Below are 17,850 nucleotides of genomic sequence, written 5' to 3' on the forward strand. Positions count from 1 at the left end.
TTTTAGGAAGAGTAAGAAGCTTCTCGCAGATCTGTGGAGTATCACTGATAAATCATCCCTCATGATGTGGCTGCAGTCAAACTCCTGCCAGTAATCATCACCGTCAGAAGGCGCACAGAAGGAAACTGATCCCAATCTCAGTGAAGAGGGATACACATGTAAACAAACATGTTTCACTCACTACCTCCCTTTTTGGCCAGCCTCTGGTTGCACTGTCATCTGTACTGTAATCCAGTAATATAATGTATAACAGCAATCAATACCAGATTTCAATCAATTGAATCAAATACAGTCTGTTTGGTGATTCAATAAAAACACGTTGTCACTCTTTAAACTTCAGAGTATTAGCATTACTCATTGATTTTTTTTTTTAAAGAATTATTTTTCCTGTTCAGTTAAATTCAGTTTCTTCTGCAGCCTTGAGCCTTTTGCCCTCAGAACAGATGAGAAGCAGGAAGCAGAGTTCACTTCTTTATAACTCCACACCTCCAGATTTTTTAAAATGTTCTGTCTTTTCAGCCTCAGCTAATACTCGGCCAAATTACATAATTTAAGTTGCTTTATCAGACTCTGCAGCTCCCCCTGGAGCCCCTTAAGGCTCCATACATGTTCTGTTCATGTGCAGTTCAGCTAAGCCCGTGGTGCAGAAAGTGTATTTGACACAAGGACACACTAAACTCTTGTCTTTCTTAGTATTATCAGTGCATGGCTTTATCTCGGTTCTGTATTCAGTAGTGTAGCCTATGCATTAATGCGCGCTCTTTGATCCGACCCCATAAATAATGCAGAAAACAAATGACAGGATTTGCCACTCAGGGAATCAGCATTAGATACATCTCTGTAGCGCTCTCTCTCTTTCTCTCACTCACTCTCGAATACACAACCATCTCACGCTCCGCCTTTAATTCCGCCAACTCCAAGATCAGCGCGCATCACCGGAGAGAGAAAGATAGAGAGACCTAGTGGGAGCGAGTGTTTGTGTACGAGAGAGAGTTAACCACTGTCAAAGCCGATTACAGCGCATCGGCTCTGTGATTCTTTCACTGTCTGTCCACTTGAGGGTTCTCCCCTCTGTGACCGACACGCCTCTCGCTCTCTGCTACTTTTTTTCCCCAGTTGTTTGTCTGTTAAAAGCGAAGCATGGATTTATATTAGTGAAGCTCGGAAATCTTTACTATGAGTTCCTCCGTGCCAGCGCTTCCGTCAGCGGGGCAACTTTTCCGTGCGCCACGGCGCGCCTGAGCCGCGCATCTCTCGGTGGGAAAGTTTACACGCAACCCCCCGGCGGACATGGGCTCGCGGTGAAAGCTTTGGCTGCCCCACTTTCACCTCCTTCCAAAAACCGTACGACAAAATGCAGAAGAGCGTCCGCTATAACGAAGGACACGCGCTGTTTCTGTCGGCAGTCGCGCGTAAAGAGGGAACCAAGCGCGGCTACCTGAGCAAGAAGACGGCGGAGAACAGCCGCTGGCACGAGAAGTTCTTCGCCCTGTACCAGAATATACTGTTCTACTTCGAGAACGAGCAGAGCGCGCGGCCTGCTGGGATTTACCTGTTGGAAGGATGCACCTGCGAGCGCGCGCCGGCGCCCAAGATGTCCACCACTGGGAAGGAAGCGCTGGAGAAACAGGTGAGAGACTTTATAACAACGCTGTGAGTGTGAACGGAGGCTGCAGTTCAATGCCATGAACTTCACAGAGTGTGAAGAATGATAAATAATCAAGACACTAATAAAATCTACACTTTATTCGTTCCTGTCAAACTTGCAGACAAAACAGAGCAGCTCATGCAGCATCAAACTGAAGTCACTGCAGCATTTCAGCTCCTCCACTGTATCAGCTCTGCAGTGTCAGCTCAAAGTTTCTTTCCAGAGCAGGTGACCATCCCCCAAGGAGGTGCTGCACGCTGGTAGAAGGCAGAACCTTCCCATAGTGTGTCTTTAAACAATATATAGTCATATGTTTTTGTTCTTTTTCACTGCCTGTCTGTTTGAGATCAATTTTTGTTGTTGTTGTTTTGGCTGTAGCCACAAACCTTTTAAGGAAGAAAGCCCAACAGTCAGTTGAATCTGTTCAAACACTCCTTAGATGAAGCAGGCAAGGCTTGTTCAGCTGAAAATAAAATTCAGTTTGAATCTCATAGTGAGAAGCAACCAAAAAGTATGCAGCAACAGGTGCGTCTCAACTACACAAATGCAAGTAATACCATTTTATTTCCACATGTAGACATTTTTTGTCATGATTATTTGTAATGCAGCTTTCTGTTCCCCAGAGACTTTGTTTCTCTGTCATCCCTGTTGCTCTGAAGCTGTGGCCACTCTTTTAATCTGAACAGAGGTGAAAGAAATCACTGTTATAGATGTGAAATTGGTAACAAACCTGCTGCAGATCACTGCAACACAAGTTCATTAAAGTTCTAATATGGGCTCTAGTGGGGGTAAGAGATACATGTGGTGTAATATGTCACTCAAAGCATTCAGTTTATGCATTTGAAAATTTGTTGGTTGGGGTTAACAGCACGATGGTTCAGTTAGCACTGTCAGCTCAATGTTAGAGGGTTCCTGGTTCTGAACCTACTGGTCGTGTTTCTTTCTCTGGTTTCCTGGTGACCTGTCCTGGGTGCACCCTGCTTTTTGGCCATTGATAGCTTGGATATAGGCTCAAGCCATCGTTACCATGTGAGCATGTTGAAGCTAGAAAGTGGTCAGTGTGCTGCGATATGATGTAAGTACTGCTCTGGACAACCTGAAGTTCAGTGGAACATTTATCATCCCCTGCAAGCTCTGGTTTTGGATCCAGAGCAACAGCCCCCTCTGTGATCTGATTAAAACAAAATAATCCATGTTTATGCAGCGAGGCCTTTGTATTATCAGCCTGGCTGATGTTTGACGCCTGCAGCGTGGAAAAATGGGTGATATCTTCATGATATTAAAGCGGGGAAATATTTTAAGTGAATCTGTTGTGACTGTGCTCCAAGAAGTTGCCTCAGCATTGTTGCTCCAACTGTTAAGCAGACCCTGTTGCTAGGAAACATTTGAATTACCATTTGCATTTCATTGAGAAAAAACTGACACACACATGCAATGGTCATTTTGTCAATCTGAGGGTTGTATTAATCAAAGGGAATGTCAATGTTTCAGCTGCGTGGCCTGTGTCAGTGTGAGGGGATCATGCCCATCAAAGTGTGTGTGGAGGGGTGCATTGGAGAGTATTTAGACTGTGAAAAAGTAGAATGCCTGTCTCTTTAAATGTACAGTAAAGACAATTCATTCCAGATGTATGCAAATAAAGGACAGACTGGGAATAGCAGTGTGTGTGTGTGTGGATTATAGCAAGAATGTGGTGGAGTTGTTACTACTGATGATGAAAAGAGAACATATCTCTCCTTTTATGTGATTCCAACTGCTAATTTTGGCACTGATGTGAGCATAAAACCTGTCTCTTCTGATGTAACAGAGCTTGGCAATTATGTATTATTTTCTCTCTTTTTTCCACGCTGTCTCACTCTCCTGTCTCACTCTCCTGTCTCACCATCATACTACAGATGTGATGCTTAATTAGGGTTATTTTCAACCTGCCCTCAGCGAAGACCCTCGCGTGCTGCTGTGAAAATGTTTTGCACACTGGGAGGAGGACAGAACCAAACAACAGTGACATTTTGTCTGAGGGAAGTTTCAGAGTCCTGTCAGATCCTGGATTTTTGGTTCCTTGCGTGCGGTGGGTTTGGTCATAAGAGAAGGCCTTCCATCTTTCCATCCGTTGCTCTTTCTCTTTACCGTTTGTCTGTGCAGTGGAGTGAGTCTGCCAGCAACCTGCAGTATCACACCCCCACAGTGAGCCACAATGTAACCACACAAATAACACACAGCTCCCTCTGTCTGTTGTACTCTCAGAGAGACACAAACCCTTCAAATAATTTGGAGAGCATTCACACCAGTCTAAGGGACATTCTACCGAATGGGTGCCATTTGCATGTGATAATTCTTCCAAAATAAATATTTTTTTTTATCTTTTTTCAAGACGCAGTCTAATAATAAACATGCTTAACTATTCAAAATAAATAATGGTCCATCTCAGGGACATTTATTTATTTTTTTACAAGGTATCTAAGCAGACAATGGACGCATTTTCCTCAGTCCTGTTACGGAAACTCTAGTGTCTTTTAAAAAGCTGTTTTTAAATCATATTCAAATATCTCTTTTGTTTTGCCCTCATATAATCAATCAGTTTTAGGAAATGAATGGCCATATGTTAAATTATTTATATTTTTGCCAAAAAATAACTTTGTATGGACCCAAGTTGTACTTGTTTACAAAACACAACGTAATTTTTAATATAAAAAAAAATCCCCAAACACAACTTTGCTGATTTTTTAAAAATTGTGCCATTTATTAAACTGTTTTAAAAACACTGTATTCATTTCATTTAAAAAGAACTGGTTATACAGATTTTTTAGAAAAAACTATCTGGTAACAGGAAAAAACAGTGTAACAGGAATGAAGTCAGGTAACAGGAATTAAAGAAAGATAGAGTAAAAAGTGTGATCATAAGATGGTGGGATGGTGGGACAGATAGTGTGTTGCTCCTTTCTGCAGAAAGCTGTTGGTAGATGTTCTACTATTGTTCTCTTCTGCAAAAGAAGAAGAAGTCTTAAGATCCTTCCATTGCCTACAAGTTAAAAACATTTTTGGTCAGGATGCAGCAACTATCAAATAGTGGTCCAGGTAAAAGTCATGACAACAAACTTCTTAGTCTAACCTTTTTTTAAGAAAACTTCTGTAGTTTTGCCCACACTTCTTTTTCAATTTCCATGTGTCGACCAGTGACTGGTTTTGTGGGAGGGATGAGAGATACAATGTCCTCAAAGAGGTACCACATAATGTCTTCCCGCGCTGGCCAGAAAAATCTGTTCACTCCAATTTTCTGCATGCAACGCACTTGTATGTGTGTTTCACTTGTGTCCATGATGATCCATGATAAAGGTTAGAAGTTAGAAGTTAAACCTCCCCTCCTTCTCATGGTTCCATCTTTTCTTTGAAAAGCCCAATGAGTTTAAAGCAAAACGCTGTAGTCTGTACTTTTTCAAAACTTTTCCTGTTACTATCTTTGCGATGATTTGCCTTTCCTTCTCCCCCTGTGCTTTTGTGTACTTATTTCGGATGTCCTGTACAAGAGCCTCATGAAACAAAAGGGTCTTCTGAATAGCTTCACGAGGAAGCTGTCTCATCTGTTTCTTAACCTTTTTACGTGGAGATGGATTATTCTTTTTCATGCGCTGGGTTTGTTTCTTGTACTTTTCTGTTTTTCGAACTTGTTTTTTCAGAAGCATCTGCAGTTCTTGAATTTGTTCCTTAAGCTTTTTAATTTTTTTTCTGCTTCTTCTCCTCCCTTCATTTTGCTGCCTAAAACCCATCATGAGAAAAACATTAAATGTTAACAATTTAATGAGAGTGCATTGTATATTTAATTATTACACATTTGACAAATACACTTGCCAAACCATACACATAATGTGACAGGAGCTGTGTTCAGAAACTAATATTGGACCTGGAAATTCTTGGCTGTGGATCTGCAGGGTCAACTGGTGATACTTGGGGGGTGTCTGGAGGTGTAATGATGAGTTCTTGAGCTTCTTTTCTTGCTTTTAACCTATGATAAGTCTCCCTCCACTTTCTGCGTCGTCTGCGCTTTTCCCTCTCACTGACATTATAGATTCTTTTCTTCTTGCCTGACTCTATGTCACTCCTGTACTTGTCATGTTCTTTCTGTAAATATTTTTGTCGCCTCCCTGGGTCTGCATCACGTCGTGCACGATAGCGCCGCTGCTTTTCTGCAGCAGTTAATGGTGGATTTTTTCCCTGTAAGAATAGCATTTATATTGTCAAACTGACCTTATGTGTAAACTAAAGCTTACTAACTTAAGCTGGGGACACACTACACAGTTTTTTTTTGTCTGATTTCACCCTTAATTCCCTGTCAGGTTAGGGTTTGGGTTACACTACAGTGGTGTAGTGTGAACTGTTCACCAACCCAACTGCAAACATTTCATGTCAATGAAAAAGAGAGGGTGTGACATGGGAACTAGTGCCAGAAGATGACGGGAAGTAGCAGGAATATTAAAATAACAACCGACTCCTCCATGATTTGATCCAAACCAGTTTTTTCTTCCTAATTCTTCCTGATCTTCTTCTTTGAGTTTGTTGGTGGTTAGCAAACAACAAATTGTCACATTACTGAATACTGGGGAAGTCATGTATTGTGTCCCCAGCCTTAGTATTCAGGTCAACAGTATCAAAAAACTGATATAAACCTTAAAAAAATCAATTAAATAAAGGGGGATACTCACTCCTGTTACAGTAACACAGTCCTGTTACTCACTATATCAGTAACAGGACTGAAAGTAACAGGACTGAGTTTTTAGCAAAGAATTAGCTAAAACATGAAATATAGCAATATGGCGTCCATGCTAGCAGCATGAGGACATCTAGCACATCTACTAATTCACCAAAAATATGTATTTTTTTAAAATAAAAACTAACATCTAACAAAAAACAAGGTAACAGGACTGAATGTTTATATTGACCGTCTCAGCCACAGTTAAAATATCATCAAATATACAGAAAAGAAAAAGAGAGACCTTACTTTTGGTCTGCCCATGTTCCTTAGAAGAACTAGATAATGCAACTTCCTGTTGACCATGTGACTTGTGGAATGTTCCAATTTTTTTATAGAGGGGGATGTGTTAGGGTAACAGGACTGAGGTAAAACATAGGGACATGACTAAAATGTATATTTTAACTACAGTATTATAAATTTATTAAAAAAAAAAACATCTTTAAATCAGAGATGGAATATAGAGTCATACAAAAATGTAAAAAATAAAACATTTCTATTTGATTTTAATTATTATATTTCATGGTACACTGTTGTATTAGAGACTGGGGACACACACAATGTGCTAATTTTCACTAGGTTTAGTAGGTTTTTTAAATAATTGCAATTATTTATATTAAGCTGGCAATCAGGTCAAGGTTCAAGACAATTTCCTTAACAATAAAATGTGTTCTATAGTCAATTTTAATATATATTTACACAAATAATCTCATGGGGACGTAAATGGCACCGATTTGGTGGAATGGCTCCTAAATGGTTTCCACAGCGACTGTGTACATGCATCGCTGTGTATGTCGTATATTTAGCTGTGCGTAATTGTCCTCAAGTGACTGGTTGGATATTGATCTCACGGAGAAGCACAGTTCATTACAGACCTTGAACCAGAACCAGATGACCATCACATACAGTGTAGTCTGCCTCCAGATCGTCACACATGCCTCAAACTTTAATAGTTAGGTGTTGCTGTCATAAAAACAAGCCAATTAATGCCTTTCTGGGAGGTCTACACATCTCTGAACATCATCCAAAACAAGAACAAAAGACAAGACAAGGACTGAATTAATGCTCTGTTTTTGTTGGTCAGCTTTTGGGTTTTCCCTGATTTCCTAGAATGTGTATGTGAATGATGAAAAGGTCTGGCTGTCATAGCAACAATTAAACAGTAAATAGACATGATTTTACATTGAAACCCAGCAGCTCTGTTGGTCCACAGTTCAATTAAAAGGCTGTGGCCAGCAACAAAAATGCTGCAAAGCCTGACAAAAGCACACAGCTGAATGTTAAGAGGGATGAAACCTGTCACATAAAAGCCCGGGTTTAATATTCACATGCAGCCAATGTGTTTTAGAGGTTTTGTTTTTATTCCCATCCCAATAGCATTAGTAACATATTAAGTAAAGTGTTTAACTTGCACAATAACTGGAGAAAAGTACCTTGTTTCCTCCTTCGTTGTTTGATGTCAGTCATGTCAGTCTCATCTTTTGTGATGACGTGCACATGCTGACATTTACAGTCCACCACAGTGTTCCAGCCACCTTCCTGACATTTCTAAAAAATATTTATTGCACTTGTTTTTGTAAAGATGGCACATTCGCTTTTGACTGAAGCAGTTTTTTTGAAAAGAAAAACCACAAGGAAGGTAAATGACATCAGCTATTCTTATTTATTCAACAGGGATTATAATGACAGAACCCTCCATCCACCCCTACCTTCCTTCTTCTAGATCTTTGCAGTTTCATCCTGGCAACATGAAAGTGTGTGTTCTAAAATTTCATTTCAAGGACTGACAGTACATGTGTCGAAGCACCTGGAGCTGGATTCTCATCTCCTTCCAGGCTTCAAAGTATGTGCTTGTGGCTTTGCAATCACTATATTAAATTTGTGTTTTTGTGTGCCTTTATATTGTATGGTGACCTCACCGTCAGTTTCTCATTGAATATTTTTGTTAATCAAATCAAAAATCAGTCAGGTTGAGCTGGACTCCTCCTCGGCAGTGATCTGATCAGGAACTTGTCATTGTACTTGTGGGTTTAAACATCAGTGTGGCTGGTGAGATGGCAAAATATATAAATAAATTAGACAAGCTGTTGGGCTATTCCGTGACATTGATGTTCATATTTGAAATATTGTAATCCATCCTGCTTGAAAGGGATGGACAAATTGACAGCTTGAATCTAGTGTAGTGTTCATTAGCAGGTTCATGCATGGCGGACGTATCGTAGGTTAATTGAATTCTCTGATTTGGCAGCATTAGTTCTAATAAAGTGTGTTTATGTGTCGCTGTACGCACAGATGGGTTCCTTGCAACAGCTTCCTTCCTCATTAGAGGAAAGGAAAAGGTGAGGTGACACTTTAAAGATGAAGTGTCAACGCTGACTTCCTGATGAGTGTGTGTATGCGTGATATATATGATATGCATGAATGCATACAATTAGTACTCGTTAGAAAGCTCCTCTAGCTCCAAATGCCCCTCTCAAAGCTGTACGTTTTCACTGTTGCTCGCACTAATTGAAACCAATTCTTCTTGTAGACCCGGAGCATCCTCTGCATTTCATCCGCAGGCTGCCTTTCATTTTCCTTGTATTTTTTCGTCTTTTACTGAGTGTGAGAGCCATTATGGACCTCATTAGTGTCAGAATTTAAAGCTGGCATATGTCTTAAAATCTGTCTCTTGTGTTTGAAACACTGCGCCGATCAAAGGATGGATGACAGTGCTCCCTCACTGTGGGATCCAGAGAACACTCCTGGTGCAACAACAGTTTTAACGTATCTGCTCGAGCTTCATGTGGGTAAAAAATGTCTCTATATAGGCCTACAAATACAACAGCGGATTTGAAGCTCATTATGATGGCTCTGGGTGTCACCTTTTCACTAAACTAGTGTCTACTCTAAAACGATAGCTGTTAAAGGTAGGGTAGGAGATTTTGAAAAATCAGTGAGAATCAGCCAGATTTTGAAAGTAAACACACGCCCCTTTCTCTCGGAGCTCACCCCGAAGCCACGCCTCCCAACCAGTCTGTGACTTGGCCATCATGCACGTACCTCTCTGGTGCGCGCAGAGCAGGAAGAGAGTGACAACCAGCCAGCTATACACGCAGGGGCGCCTCGTAGGATTGGCTGATGTTTTCAGCGTTTTATAGCTTCCACGAATGATTAATATTCTTTGTTTTAAAGAGAAACTGCTGAACTAATCGGATTGTAAAGGAAGTTACACTAATTTAACAAAAAGTGCATCAGAATGAAATCTCCTACCCTACGTTTAAGTGACCTGCACCCACCTGTCAATCACTTACTTCCATATTTATAGCCAAATTTAAATTTATATACGCATTCCTATACCATGCGTTGGTTGCAAATATTTATATTTTTTAGGGCTGCTTTGACATTGGCATGGCTACAACCGCTCAGGGAATTAGCCAAATAACAAGCATACCAGAGTATTGAAGCTATTGAGCCAATATTTCTGTGGCATGTCTCCCTCGTTTGTAGGGACCTCCTGGGTGATTAAAGCTCTTGGGGCACTGAGGCTGTTTACTCCTCTGTGGTGTTATTGTGATTATTGCTGGAGCTGCTCACATCTATTATACATGCTCCTCCTGTCACACAAGCTACAGGTACTGACATGAAGTGGAGCCACAGAGAACAAAAGGGCACACATCCCATGAGGAAGTCTGTATAAAATAAACTGTAGCATGAGTTAATGCAATTGTCAAGTAGCTTCATGTGTGCAGTGGCTTCCATGTGCAGACAGCAGTTCTCAAGAATACAGTAAATCAGATTTATGGTGTGTTTAGACACCTCTGCTGTGGCACCATGGGAGCCGTAGAAAGAAACTTCAATTCAGTATCTATTGCATTAAGGCAGCAGGAAGTTTCAGTCCTCAAAGCAATGGAGTGATAGAGGGACTATTATAAAGCAAATAATAAGAGCAAAGCCCTGCTGATAACTATATATGTGTGTTTTTGACTTATGTAAAATAGAAGGACAGCAGTGAGTAAACTGTGGAGGAGGGGAGCAATCATTTTAATCTGTTTTATCTCGGATAAACAAACAGGTAATCCATGATAAGAGTGTTCTCAGGCATTGTAGTTATACACACCGTGTGTGTGTGTGTGTGTGTGTGTGTGTGAGTTTAAGAGAGAGACAGAGACAGCCTCATACTTCATCGTAAACTTCTTCAGAGGAAATGAACAGCATGGAGGGCAATGAAAGAGCAGCAGGATGTGGGATGTTGATTCCGTGATTGTCACATTAGCTGGTATCATTAAGTGAATTCAGTGGTTACATAAGGTACTGCCGCCGCCGACAGATTAATGTTTTGTGACAAGAAATGAAATAAATAAAATACAAAAAACAAAGATTAAAAACAACGTTTTTGTATTTAGTTTTTTTCTCAATAGACAACATATATGTACGTGCTTCCTGTAAATAGACATATGCATTGATCGGTCTGTGTTTTTGTCAGGACTAGATTGATCCCAGCTTGGACATTACTGACCCATTAATCGGGTGTAATAAGATAAGATAAGATAAGATAAGATAATATAAGATAAGATAAAACTTTATTAATCCCGAAGGAAATTCTTGTGCCAGAGGTATTAAGTTACATTAAATGCAGTTAAGTACAGAGTATAAGTATAAGTGTCACTATAATCCAAAAAGAGTACAGTACGCGGTATGAGCACAATATATGATACATGGATACAATATGGAGATGTAAGGTGCTAAGTAAACATAATATAGGAATGACAGTGATGCCTGACATGATTATCTAGCGCTTCTCCCTACAGAAAGGGGAGGAGTTATACAGTCTGATGGCCACTGGCAGGAAGGACCTCCTGTGGCGTTCTGTGCTGCTCCTCGGTAGTCTCAGTCTACCGCTGAATGTGCTCCTGTAGGACAGCAGTGTGTCGTGCAGGGGGTGAGACGTGTTGTTACGAATACTGAGGAGTTTCCTCAGTATCCTCCTCTCCGTCACCTGCACCACAGACTCCAGCTCCATGAAGGCCAGAAGGTGATGAAAAGTCCTTATTCCATCTGCTACACATGTGGTTGTGTGAATGAGAAGGTCGGTGTCAGCTGTTCACATCAAATGCAGTCAGGGGACGTGCTTAAATGCTAAGGTACAGACACAATAACGATGTCAGGTGGCTCCTTTTCAGGCAGTAAATCATATTGTGAATGTTGTGTGAGCCATTGCTGTGGTAACTTTTTCTTAAACCTTAATAACAACAATTAACAAATAAAAGTGACCTTAGCGTTACAAACATGCCAAGTGAACACTGAAAACTGATGAGAGTCCTGCATGAGGACTCCTCCACAATCTCTCTTCACTTTTATGGAGATTTTGTGTTGGTTTTTGTCTTGCATGGAGGAAGACACAGCAGTCGGAGGCTAACTCAGTGTGGTATCACCACACGTGTGTCACTTTCTGTGATATTACCTCACATTTTTAACATTTCACACGTGCTTTCTTACCAGTATAGTTTCCAGTGACTTACAATAAGAGATGAAACAGAAGTATAAAATATAAGTGTGCAGTTTGAGATGTGAATATAAGTACAGAACAAGATGTACAATATCAGATGGAGATATCAGATATAAATACAGACAACGGTGTGAGAAAGTGATACCTTGTGCCAGATCTGTCAGTTGCAGCAATCAGTCACTGTTGTTACTGAGGTGTTAAAAAGTCTTATTGTTTGAGGCAGTAACGATCCGTATGACAACGAAGTTCTCTGAGACTTTTGGAAAAGGCACTCCGTTGTCTGTCCAGTACAGGGTGGAGAGGGTGATCGGGGTTATCCATGATCGATAACAGTTTGTTCAGTGTCCTCCTCTCCACCACTGCTTCAAATTTCTCCTGTCTGCAGCCAATGACAGAGCCAGCCTTCCTGATCAGTCTGTTGGTGCCCCCCCAGCAGATCACAGAGGAGAACAGAGTGCTGGCGACAACAGACTGCCTCTATTTTTTTGTCATCCAGAAATGGCGTGAGCCGCAGGTAGCTTAAAATTAATGCACACTAATGCATGCAAAACATCATCAAAATGATAAGCAGATATCTTAAAATGTGTAGATACAAAAAAGTATATTCCATGGCCAACACCATAAATCTAAAAGTGCTTTTGATCTTTTATCTGATTCTATGCAAAACAACCATATATGTTTAATTATATTCCTTTGAGCTTCAAACAGACTGATATGGAAATGATAGCTGTGGATTTACAGGTTTTACTGTACAAGTGTAACTGTTTGTTGGCAGGGTGCAGTGACTTCCTGTCATCATCGCCAGATGTGGCTCCATGTAGACTTCCTTAAAACATGCATAGCTTCTTTGTTTTTTGTAAACATGGTGCTAGTAGGCAAATTATGCTGATAAAACAGCTAACTTTTTCTTCCTCTTTTCAGTTTTTTAACATAAGCTCTATACTGCATAGGCAACCATGTGTATCTAATCTTTGAAGAAAAAAATCAAATAAGCATATCTTCTACAGTAAAAAAAAAAATCCTTTATGGGAAGATTTTCTAACTATTGCACAATCTATAATGGTAAATACGATGTATAAAAGCTTACGGTATATTAAAGATGAACTGCTCTTTGGTGTGCAGGTCTGCTCTAAAGGTAAAAATTTGTGTTATCAGGTGTGCAGGGTTTTCATGACAAATGCAGATTGTTGTTGGTTTTTTTTGTTTTTTTTTTTGCTCTTGTCCTTGGAGCATTTTATGAAGCTACATTCAGCACAAAAAACACATTATTTCCCCTGTGGGAGCGCGACAGGAGCTGAGAAATGAGAGGAATATAAAGAGAGGAGAGAGGCAGATTGTGAGTCTGATCCAGAAGATTGGTGGGTGGAAAAAGTGAACCCACACCCCTCTCTGCTATTTATCTCTCTAAAAACTTCTACTCACAAATGACTTTTATTGTTTCTGTAACTGTTTAATGCTTATAATGGGCTTTATGGTTGCACATGGAAATTATAAATAAACCTGTGCATGTCATGAGTAATGCCCAGTGATGGAGAATACCTTTAATGACTCCACTCCAGCCTCCTCTTGTGTGCTGATCTCGTGCATGAACTTTGTTAACTGTCCACAGAGAGTATTTCATCTACATACGAAACTTTGATACACACAGTATAATCCCAGCAGAAACAAAGAAGTCTCAGGAAGTGATACCCTAATCCTAACAGGAAGTCTGCCATGTTAACTTGACTTTTGCTACTGTAAAATTCAGCCTCCAAACTGTATTTTCAAAATCACTCTGATGGTGCATCATCTCACAACAGGTTGAATGACACTTCTGTCTTTGCATGAAAGTCTGTATCGCCTGCAGTGACACTAGAAAACTTTGTGGTTCGGGTAGGAACTTGCACCTAAAAAGGACTACAAAATTCTCCTACTTTACGGAATACGTCACATCCGCCTCCCTCATTTATCAAAGGATGAGTTGGAAGCGACATTTACAGAAGCCTGCGGGCATCTAATCCGCTCGTATATCACGCGAAGAAGAAGAAGTAGTAGGAAGTAAAGCTCAAAGTCATGGCTGAAGCAGTGAGTAAATCAAAGAAATTGATGTCTGAGGAGACGCAGAAAAGAAAAGAAAATGGGAGATCAATAAAGCAAGAGTTTAAACAAGGATTAAAATCACTGAGAGGTGAAAAAGAGCGGTTGTCATAGTAACGCAAGTCGGTGATAATGGCAGCTTCTGTAAACAGGATGTTGTTCCGGTTGGATGCAGGTCTGTTAGGTACAGTAATCATATTTGTGTACAGGGCTTGTGATCGGCCTGTGTAGCCAAACCGCTTCGGACAGACCACAACAACGAATCCGCGGTTCTTTTGAATGGACGCCAGCTAAAATAAGGTAAAATTGTCATTAAACTGCTTGAATACACGTTAAAATGGATGGATGGATGTTTACCTGGTTCCACGATTATTACTGTCTGCTTTTCATTGTATAGGTGCTGAAACAATAAATGCTCCTCAAAGCGCACAGAGACAGTTTACAGAGTTTATGTTGATATGACACGTTTGTCGTTGTTGAGTTATGGAGTTGTGTAGTTTCGTAATTGAGTTGACTTTTATTGAGTTCTGACATTGATGGTTGTGATCGACAGTTAGGCAGGCGGGGGTTGTCTTCCGGGTTCTGTGAGTGTGTGTGTGAGCTGGGACGGAGCTGTGGGAGCTTGTTGTTGTGTTGTTGTAGCCACGTCTCACAGCAGCCTGGGTAGGTTTATTTAAATATAACTGAGAAAACGAGCGAACTGAAGTAACCTTCTTGTGTGAGACACACAGCTCCTGCTTTGAAGAAGTTCGTCGGTGTCCTTGGCTGCTAGTCAACAAATGTGCCCTTCAGAAAGATTGTTACAGTTGTAGCAGACAATAGTGTTCATCAGACTGTAGTTGCACCTCACTAGCAATTTGTCCAAAAACTCCAAGAAGGTGTTGCTTTAACATAGTTTATGGGCTGAATTTTTACTTCATATTTGTTCACTTTCATCTGAAGACGTTTGTGCTGTGAAACTGACAAATTTTGACATTGCTCTAATATGTTTAAGACTTCCTGCCCGAACATATCCAAGTAATGTCAGCTGTATAACACACCTCTTTTTACCATAGCTCAGATCCATCCATTTTCAATGATTTTCCTGTTGTAATTATCTGCTACAGGCCATGGGATACCATCATTCCATTTGTCCCATCATCATAGGATGAGTACAAGGGTTTGAGTGAGAAACACCCAGACAAACTGCTTGTGCTACTACGATTGAGGCATTGTGTTCCCCCATGAGAGCTGCCAATAACAGGTGGTTTGAGATGATCTCTGTTTGTATGATCACTCACATGTGTTATTTTTTCTTTTCTGTTTTCCTCTAAGCCTTCTTGGGTAGCACATGTGCTGTGCACACACATCTACACATACAGGAAATCCAGTTGATAGTAGTGTAATTGATTGGTTGATAGCAGTGGTAATTGTCACCCAGCAGGACTGATGATCACTGAGCAGTCGCTGCAGCAGTTTTTGTTGACATTCCTCTAGGCTTGTTGATAGTTTTAGCATGTGCACAGGCACATTTGACATCAGGTAAAGATGGGTTTAAAGTGGCACTTATTCGATGAGACGTGTGAATGTGTGTGATTTTGTTATAGACTATTGAGCTTGACTGATGACAAGCAGCAGTGATCAGTGAAATCCCCTGTATATTTATACTCTGGAGTAGTTGTGTGAATAAGTAGCATGGTGGTGCCGTGGTAAGCACTGCCGCTTTACAGCGTGAAGGTACCTGGTTTGAATCTGTCTGGGAGCTTTCTGTGTGGAGTTCGGATGCTCTCCTCGTGGGTTTTTTCTGGTTACCAAACAATCTGGGGATAAACTGGCCGTAGTGTCGTTATATATTCAGTTTATTTGTATTTGTTTATGGTCCTTAACGATCATAATCACCCCCCATGCAAGCCCTTAAAGGCAGACAGTGGCAAGAACAACTCCCTTTTAACAGGAAGAAACCTTGAGCAGTTCCCGGGTCACATGGGGTGGTGCCAGCCCTCTTGCTCATAGCCCGGCTGGGTAAAGGAGAAGAAGAAGAGGTGGACAGCACAGAGAGGATAAAAGAGAGAGAGGAACAAACATGCAGCAAACATTATACATTCTATGCAATAGACTGTCCAGGGTACATTGGCAGGCTTCTGCCCCCCTGTGACCTTCTAACCTGTTATTATTTCTGATCACGCATGGAGCACCTGGAATGTAATCTGACCTGCGACTATGGTAGCCAAGAAAATTATAGAGGAGCTTGATGGAAATTTTTACCTTGAAATGTATTCAGTTTACTAATTTTGGAGCATCACCCTATAAATTTGAATCTCCTGCCTAAAAGGCTGGGGTTTGTTCCACAGTGGTGCATTTAGTCCCACTGTGATTTAAACCGTTGACGCTTTTAGTGTTCATGAAGTAAACAACATTAAAGCAATGAAATGTTTCTCACTTTGAAAAGCTGAGAGTAACAGTCAAGAAAAAAAAAAACAAGATCCATCTGTAGTACTGTAGAGTGCAATTTACGCTCTCATCAGTGCAGATTTCAAAGCAGACGGCCGTGTTGCATCATTAGAAGCTATTCCTGTCCCTAATCATCAGTGGATCCCAACAGTGATTCTGCCATCTCTGCTTTTAAATATTTATAACAGGCGAGTATTTCTGGATCTCTCAGCCACCTTTTGCCTAATGAATCTATTAGCACCAAAGTCCAGTTTTAGCTTTGAGTTTTTAATCTTTAATAAAGAGGAAAAAAAGTGTTTAATTGCAGTGCTGCAAACTTGTGTGTGTGTATGGTAGTTTCCTCTCAGTCTTTGCTGGTCAGTGAACAGGAGTCAGTGTTTGTTTCTTACCTCTGTTCACATGTGTGCAGTTTAAATGACTGATGCTGAATTTGTTTCTGAATAATACAGTTTGCCACAATGCGTTGTGCCTTTGCCTTGCACGATGGTGGTAGAACACACTCCTTTGTGTCCCGCTGTCACCCTCCCCTTCTCTGAAATAGCTGCTTCTCAAATTAGGAGGGAGAATAGGAGTTCAGGTGAGAGGTAAAATGGTCGTGGTGACATGAGAAGAGAGGGCAGAAAAGAGTCTGTCTCTTTGTTTCTTTCTCTTTTCTTGTCTGTCTTTATTTCTTTAAATGAAATTTCATACAGTACAGTGAAGGCCCTCAGGGATGGAGGGTACATTTGAGCGGTTTTGAAGGGAGAGAGAGAGCCGGCAGTCCTGGATGGTACTGTAGAGCTGGGAAGCTGTGTGTTTACAGAGAGGAGCGTTCAGGAGCTCTCACAGCGTCCACATGACCAACCGAGCTTTTAACCATGGACCAAAAAAAATCCTCTGCTGCTAATGAGTAGACAGTGTCTATTATACAGTGTAATGCTTTGTGAAGCTGCAGGGTTCACTGTGATGCAGAAACGTTTGTAGAGGATGCAATAAAAATTAATTTTTAATAGTTGCCAGGGGTCATTAAATAAAAGCACCAAATGCTATAAAATAACATTTTTTTTTGTACCAGGCCTCAAACATGTTCATTGGATGAAGGTATGTGAAGGTTTGTGGGGATTGATTAACTGCTGGAGCCAGCTTCAAAGAACTGTATTTTACACACTGTTGTATTGGTTTTTTTTTTTTTTTTTTTTTTTTTTTAGACCTGCAGGTTTCTGCTTCTGACTTTTCTCACCAAACTGTTATTTTCTTCTTTTGAAACATGATTCTCTTGAAGTAAGATGCACATCAAGATTCCTCAGCAGCCTTTGCTTTATCAGAGTTTTAAGCATTTTTATCGTTTATACCTTTTGCTTCTTTTGCCTCCAGGCAAGGTCACAGCAGTCTGCACCCAGCATCCTAAGAGATATGAGGGGAAAAAAACATAATGTATAAGCATGTGTCCACTGCTAAGGGGTTCAGACATGAAGCCCATGTGAA

The 17,850-nt window shown here is 40.6% G+C and overlaps 3 protein-coding genes across 7 annotated transcripts in view; 2 read left to right on the top strand and 1 right to left on the bottom strand.

Annotated features, from left to right (window-relative positions):
• The window catches only part of msh3 (mutS homolog 3 (E. coli)), a 30,175-nt gene extending 29,929 nt beyond the window's left edge, over positions 1–246 (top strand). For both annotated transcript variants that reach the window (XM_028414326.1, XM_028414327.1), the window contains exon 24: positions 7–246. In XM_028414326.1, coding sequence (XP_028270127.1) covers positions 7–94 — 88 coding nt within the window. In that variant the 3' untranslated portion in view covers positions 95–246. The remainder of the gene's footprint in view (positions 1–6) is intronic.
• A 1,108-nt stretch (positions 247–1,354) lies between these two features.
• Positions 1,355–17,850, top strand: part of rasgrf2b (Ras protein-specific guanine nucleotide-releasing factor 2b) — a 36,967-nt gene continuing 20,471 nt past the window's right edge. For all 3 annotated transcript variants that reach the window (XM_028414022.1, XM_028414023.1, XM_028414024.1), the window contains exon 1: positions 1,355–1,630. In XM_028414022.1, the coding sequence (XP_028269823.1) occupies positions 1,355–1,630 (276 nt within the window). The remainder of the gene's footprint in view (positions 1,631–17,850) is intronic.
• On the bottom strand, positions 4,389–6,689 carry LOC114441220 (uncharacterized). 2 transcript variants are annotated; one of them, XM_028414025.1, is made up of 3 exons: positions 6,642–6,689; positions 5,547–5,857; positions 4,389–5,401 (listed from the first exon to the last, which is right to left on the bottom strand). In XM_028414025.1, exons 1-3 carry the CDS (start codon positions 6,654–6,656, stop codon positions 4,990–4,992), a joined length of 738 nt encoding a protein of 245 aa, XP_028269826.1. In that variant the 5' UTR covers positions 6,657–6,689; the 3' UTR covers positions 4,389–4,989. The 2 variants fall into 2 exon arrangements, 1 of the variants encoding a protein (XP_028269826.1); XR_003671249.1 differs by lacking the exon at positions 5,547–5,857 and having other exon boundaries at positions 6,642–6,672.

This window comes from Parambassis ranga, chromosome 9 (assembly GCF_900634625.1).
Source record: "Parambassis ranga chromosome 9, fParRan2.1, whole genome shotgun sequence".
Taxonomy (NCBI): domain Eukaryota; kingdom Metazoa; phylum Chordata; class Actinopteri; family Ambassidae; genus Parambassis; species Parambassis ranga.

Coding starts and splice junctions, on each gene's coding strand:
- LOC114441220 (XM_028414025.1), bottom strand. Junction 5,402..5,546: donor CCACAGCCAAGAATTTCCAG/GTCCAATATTAG, acceptor GATGGGTTTTAG/GCAGCAAAATGAAGGGAGGA.